Raw genomic sequence first — 5,869 nt, forward strand, 5'->3', positions numbered from 1 at the left:
CAGAAACACACCCAGACGTGCTCCGCACAGACGTGCTCCACACGGAGCAGAAACACACCCAGACGTGCTCACCCAGACGTGCTCCACACGGAGCAGAAACACACCCAGACGTGCTCACCCAGACGTGCTCCACACGGAGCAGAAACACACCCAGACGTGCTCCGCACAGAGCCGTCACACACCCAGACGTGCTCCACACGGAGCAGTAACACACCCAGACGTGATCCGCACAGACGTGCTCCACACGGAGCAGTCACACACCCAGACAGCCACGTCCTTCACATCCTTTTTCACGGTGGGAATGATATTAAAATTGATCAAACATTTGAGACCTAATCTCCCAGCACTAAAACCCTTTCCTTTTCAAGCTTATCTTGGCCTCATCTTCCCCTGGCTGTCAGCATATTACCGTCTAGACTTGGCTAAACCACCACATTATCCCCACAGAGGAGATGCCATTTTAATGGCAGTGTTATTACTGCTTCCAGCAATCAAATGGCGAAAGCTACAGAGTCCATTAACAGCCATTGATCTTCAACCACCTCCCTCCCTCTGACTCGTCATGATCTCCCAGACTGCCCTTGTGCTATTACGGCTATCATCCATGTTTAATCATACTCCATTGATCCCCAAAGTACAGAGAAGGCTAAGGAGAAATGTAAGGGATGGTAAAGAAGGATTTGATGCCAAAATTGTCTTCAGTATACAGTGCAGGGGCGTGTTCTTGTTGACCAGACAGAGGAAACATTGGCACTCTTTAACCACACAGATTGTGTGATACCTCTGCTTAAAAATTGAACAAATGAACCAAAGAAAATGTGTTTTTCAGTGTTTAGTGAATGTAATGTGTTTTTCGAAGGTCCCTCAAACACTAGTAACTTGCAAAAGAGCTAAAAGATTAATGCTTGTTTAAAAAATTCAAGTGGATGTCCTGAACTTGTGCAGAGCACAGAGTCAGTGTTGATAAATAATTGAAACCTGAGATGTTAGCGGGAACGTGGGCTTCAGGGACAAGCAAGAGTGAAATACTGAGGCCTCAAGATGGCTGTCATGAGCAAGTGTGGGGGGAGAACGGGGGAGGCCTGTCTTCACTATTCCTCTCCTCCATACTGCAACAACTGTCTGATTGTCAATTGGCAATGTGCCATCTGTAAGACACTGTCTCTGTATCTGTAAGACACATAATTTTAGGATTTGTTTTTACTTCTCTAGTTAGTGTGAACAACTCCTCAAAGCGTCATCGTTTAGTGTGATGCCCAATATATACCAGAAGAGGGCAGCAAAGCTCCAGTTTGCATGCATAGGCTGTCCTTGAAGATAGTCTTTTCAAACTACAAGATGATTTTAAGATTTAGGGCATATGACAACTGGACAAATAGTTAGTGTTTACTATTCGGAAAGGCGTGTATAATCATCCTCAAGTAGTCAATGCCCAAAGTAAAAAAAAATTAAACGATAAGCGTGAAATGAATGGTTCCTTTCATTGGAATTGAGATTGGGCAGAATCACTGATTGTTCTTTTAGATGAGGACTCATGTCATTGTAGGTTGTAGCCCATTACTTTATACATACAATGAGCAGTTTCCAGAGCGGTGGTGAAGAGTTTGGCTAAATCTTATAGTGTGTACTTTTTCATTACCGGTCAGAGTTTCACTAATGACTGCCACTGAATCGGTGCCAGAGTTCACAATGCGGCGTGTAAGATGATATGTGTCCAGGATTGTGGCGCAGTTTTCAGGCGGTTTAGTTTCCTGCTCGTCCAGCATTGCATGTGCCTGCTGGAGCGTTGAAGTTGACAGCAAATACTGCATTTATTCGAATGTAGTGGTAGCGTACACTTTCGTTGGTGAACATAGTCAGCGCATCGCACGAGGATGACAAAACCCCCAATGGTTCTTCTGGGTTTTCTTTCAGGTAGTCTTAGCACTTTGTCTTTCTTCGAGCAAAGCTAATGTGCTACGCTGTGATTCAATTTGCCGTGCTTAGATAATATTATAAAATCCACGTCGTGTAGTTTATAATGTGTAAAACCTGTTCGCTTGCTAACAAAATCTTAACGTTACGAGTGCATATGTTGGCCATCTTGTGCTTTAGATGTTATCTCTCCTACTTTCAGCAGGTGGTGACACCTGTAGAACCAGGTGAAAATGCGTAGTATTTACGGAAGTGCCTGTTTGGCCATGTAGGCTATTCCTGACATCGATTTCCTCCGTTGTGAAAACAAACGAAATGTATCTACTCTGATAGTTGTTGGTGTCACCTCCGTTCAGTAGACATTTAATAGACAAACAAGCGCTCTTAGATGTTGGTTTAGGAAGTTGAAATTGTGTGTGTGGCTCGTGTTCTTGAGACTGTATGAAACATTCATTCTAAGTAATAGAATAATAGATGTAGAGTGGAATAATAGAATGGAGGATCTGGCTTTGTTGGACTTGCTGGAATGTCCTATTTGTCTGGAACCTCTTGATGTGACAGCTAAGGTACTGCCGTGCCAGCACACGTTCTGCAAGCCCTGCCTTCAGCTTCAAGAGTCATCGCGCTCGGCCTTGCGCTGTCCGGAGTGTCGTTCTCCCGTAGCAGGAACAGTGGAGGAGCTGCCCACTAATCCGCTGTTAGTCAGACTTCTGGAGGGACTTCAGGATATACCTCTAGGGCCAGCAAAAGACAAGGGACACGTGGACCGCGTTACCAAAGACTGCGCCCCATGCAAAGGACACCAGGACACCCAGTCCAACCAACACACGCAAGAGCTGGAATCTGACAGGGTAAGTGTACGGTATCGCGGTGCAATTATCTCTGAAACTCACTAAATCTACTCATCTGTGATTAAACTGCGCACACGTGACCTGTTTAGAATTTCCTGTCACCTCAAATGATACTGTTCCATTCATAAACTCTTAACCAACAACATGTTGTTTGTACACAGCAATTGGCACGGCCATTTAGTGCCTGAGGGTAAACCTGCCAAACTGGGAAAATATTTACATAGAATCTTATTACGCAGTTGACATGTTGGTGTCTTACCCACACAGCGTGGCGAACAACGACATGATTACAAAAAGTGTGTATCAGTAGCAAAATAGTATTACAGTGCCATTTGTCCACATAAACCTATTCAAAGTTCCAAAGAGCTGTATATAGTTTTTTCTATGTAAGGGATGATTATTGATGAAAAACTGCACACACCTGTTTCTCTCCTCATAACCTTTTCTAGTGGTATCCTACCAAGAATACTTGAACCTAAGAAAGATCATGAATACTTAAGATTACACAGGAATATTGAAAAATATCTGTATTATTTTGAAAGTAACCTATTTTTTGTAGGTGTAGAGTCATTTTTCAGCAGACAAACAAACAAACACTCGAATGTTACACACATCGTACATTCATAAAACTTTTGTTCTTAAAACCTGGACAGACTCATGTCAGACCGTTTCCCTGAACTGAGAGAGCATTGTTAATCATTTCCCTGTGTGGTTTTGTTAAGAGCGATATCATCTGTCATCAAGGTATTAAAACAGCATAGCCAGAATGACATTGCTTTGACTCATCACAAATCACAGCACAGAAAAGGGAAACTGTAGTATGTGATTTTCCTGTGTCTGTGTAGTTTTTGGCCTTATGCTTTATGTTCCCTATCAATGTGCTCTCATGCCTGGAGAGACTTCATCGCCCAGGATGCCCTAGTTCTGTGGTAATGCTGCTCTGTCTCAGCTGTTCTTGGATCAGATGAAGGCTGGTATTTGTGTGTGCCCTTTATCTCCATGACTGCTGGTTAACAAAGCCCTCTGTGGCCCTCTGGGTCCCTGTGTCTCCCTGGGTTTTCATTTGGCAGTGGTGAAAGAAATCAGATATTTCGGGTTTAACCGGAGACAGGAACAGGTGCAAGAGCAAAGGGGTGGACACATTTAAAGAACTTGTCAGACCGTGAGAATAAAATGTGTTTTTTCTTTTTTTTTCCTTTTTTTCCATCCTAAGGTTAACTCCTGAATCCCCAAATCGCATTTTACTCAATAATGTGGCGATACCATATTACCCAGATTAGGCCAGACTAAGGCCTGATCAAACCAGTTTCAGCTGCTATCTAGATCTTTGTCTGTACAGTATGGATGAAAGGACTGACATGGCTGGCCATAGAGTATTTTGACAACTCATATCTACTGTTTGTTGGTACTGCATTGGAAAATATTTGACAACGTAACCAATCAGGCTGACTGTGCTGTCTCTTCAGTTGTACTCAAGAACCATCGTCAGCAGAGAACAGCGAGATAAACCTGGAGGTCTCGACATGAAATCTGGAGACGTCATCGACGAGGGCCGAAAGGAGAACGACAACCAGCGTCGTTCCGCTCACATAAAGGCAGGCGGTGGCCTCCGCCCCGCTAATGCTGTACAGCAGACCGACCAGTCCCTGCCTCAGCCCCAGCAGCAGTTGCCCCTATGCACTGCCTTGTACGACTTTGACGTGAGAGAGCTGGACCCACAGCACTGCAAAGACTGCTTGACCTTCTTCAAGGTCAGCGTTGTATTGTGTCAGCACTAGCGTCTGCCTGTCAGCGACTGCAACCCAATGCATTGATAGTCCAGGTGCATTTAAGAAACCACCCACTCAGGGCTCAGGGAATTGAATTACTTGACCGTTCGGTCAGGAAGTTGCAGAGGTTGTCGAGGTTAATTACCCTCTGTGGAATTCACCAGCAAAGGCTGATTTACCCTTGCTTTTGAGGATAATCTGCCATCGGTTGTGGTCATTTAATTGCACAAATTGAATGACTTGGTATTCATTGTATTTTGACTTATACTAAACTGATGTGTTTAGCATATGGAATAATTTGCTTTGATTAATTGGATCTTCTCTCCTTTTACAGTCCTAGACAACTTTCAGAGTGAATGCATGTTGTGAGCTGATTTTGAATAGTGGTTTTATTGGATTAGTTATGCTAATAGCGTTTTTGATTCGTGCTAAATGTGCGTTTGTTATGGAATTCCGCTTGCCTCATGAAATATAAATATTTCTGCATAGTAACAAATCCTTTTTGCAACAGCTCTTTTGGGATTGTCTACACTAATGTTTTGTAATTAGAGAGCCGTTTAAGCTCTTTGTGGCCAAAATGTTTGACCTTGAAGAACTAGAATCAAGGGTATCTAAGAACTTTATAATACAGCGATACTTGAACCCCCCCCTGTAATGGAATAGTATGGTTCAGCATTTTACCACAACATGATCTCGCTGTGAAGGATGTATTGGTGGTGTCAGATTTTAGATTATTTTTCTCCAAGCACAATTACTCAATGGATGTCTCTAAATTGTGTCTTCTGTTTACGTTTCCTCTCACAGGGAGATGTCATCACAGTCATTAGACGAGTGGACGACAGCTGGATCGAGGGGAAGTTAGGAGATAGAGTGGGGATAGTTCCGCTGCAATTCACAGAGGTTTGAGTTTTGTCTTTCTTTCTTTCTTTCTCTCTTTCTCTCTTTCTTCCTCACACAGAAATGTGCTTTCAGGAAAACACGAGGCCAGTAACGAGCAGGCCTGTCTTTATTCTGCAGCAGCAGCAGCATGCTATGTCATGTGACAAAGCCTAACGTCATTGTTTATTTCCATCGTTTTTTTTTTTTTGCTCATTGACGCTCTGGCATGGTGCATCTGTGGTGAATTTCGCACAGTGCTTATGAAACCGGATGCTAACCTCTCGCTTCTCGTTGGGTCGCCGCGGCCGTCACTCCGACACTTGCTTAAGCAGCGGCACGGTGAAAGCTGCCTGTTTGCTAAATTAGACTCAAATGACTGACAGCAGCCCCAGTGGAGCAAAGAGCCATGTGCGTGTCTGGAGAGAACCGCACTGATTCCGGTTCCAGTTCTGGATT

The 5,869-nt window shown here is 43.7% G+C and overlaps 1 protein-coding gene across 3 annotated transcripts; it reads left to right on the forward strand.

The window, feature by feature from the left end:
* Nucleotides 1-1,506: 1,506 nt before the first annotated feature.
* Nucleotides 1,507-5,601, forward strand: LOC105902793 (E3 ubiquitin-protein ligase SH3RF2-like). 3 transcript variants are annotated; one of them, XM_031557952.2, is made up of 4 exons: nucleotides 1,507-1,914; nucleotides 2,476-2,765; nucleotides 4,232-4,516; nucleotides 5,339-5,601. In XM_031557952.2, the coding sequence occupies exons 1-4, from the start codon at nucleotides 1,875-1,877 to the stop codon at nucleotides 5,438-5,440; spliced, it is 717 nt and encodes a 238-aa protein (XP_031413812.1). In that variant the 5' UTR covers nucleotides 1,507-1,874; the 3' UTR covers nucleotides 5,441-5,601. The 3 variants fall into 3 exon arrangements, with proteins under 3 accessions (XP_031413812.1, XP_031413810.1, XP_031413811.1); XM_031557950.2 differs by having other exon boundaries at nucleotides 1,510-1,914; nucleotides 2,395-2,765; nucleotides 5,339-5,599; XM_031557951.2 differs by lacking the exon at nucleotides 1,507-1,914 and having other exon boundaries at nucleotides 1,935-2,765; nucleotides 5,339-5,599.
* Nucleotides 5,602-5,869: the final 268 nt, after the last annotated feature.

This window comes from Clupea harengus, chromosome 20 (genome assembly GCF_900700415.2).
Source record: "Clupea harengus chromosome 20, Ch_v2.0.2, whole genome shotgun sequence".
Lineage (NCBI taxonomy): Eukaryota > Metazoa > Chordata > Actinopteri > Clupeiformes > Clupeidae > Clupea > Clupea harengus.

What these genes read in the sequence shown, in the direction of transcription:
- LOC105902793 (XM_031557950.2), top strand. Translation starts at nt 1,875, where the DNA reads ATGACAAAACCCCCAATGGTTCTTCTGGGTTTTCTTTCAG. An exon ending in TCTTCTGGGTTTTCTTTCAG is followed by an intron (nt 1,915 to 2,394) that starts GTAGTCTTAGCA and finishes TAATAGATGTAG; the next exon opens with AGTGGAATAATAGAATGGAG. An exon ending in ACTGCTTGACCTTCTTCAAG is followed by an intron (nt 4,517 to 5,338) that starts GTCAGCGTTGTA and finishes TTCCTCTCACAG; the next exon opens with GGAGATGTCATCACAGTCAT.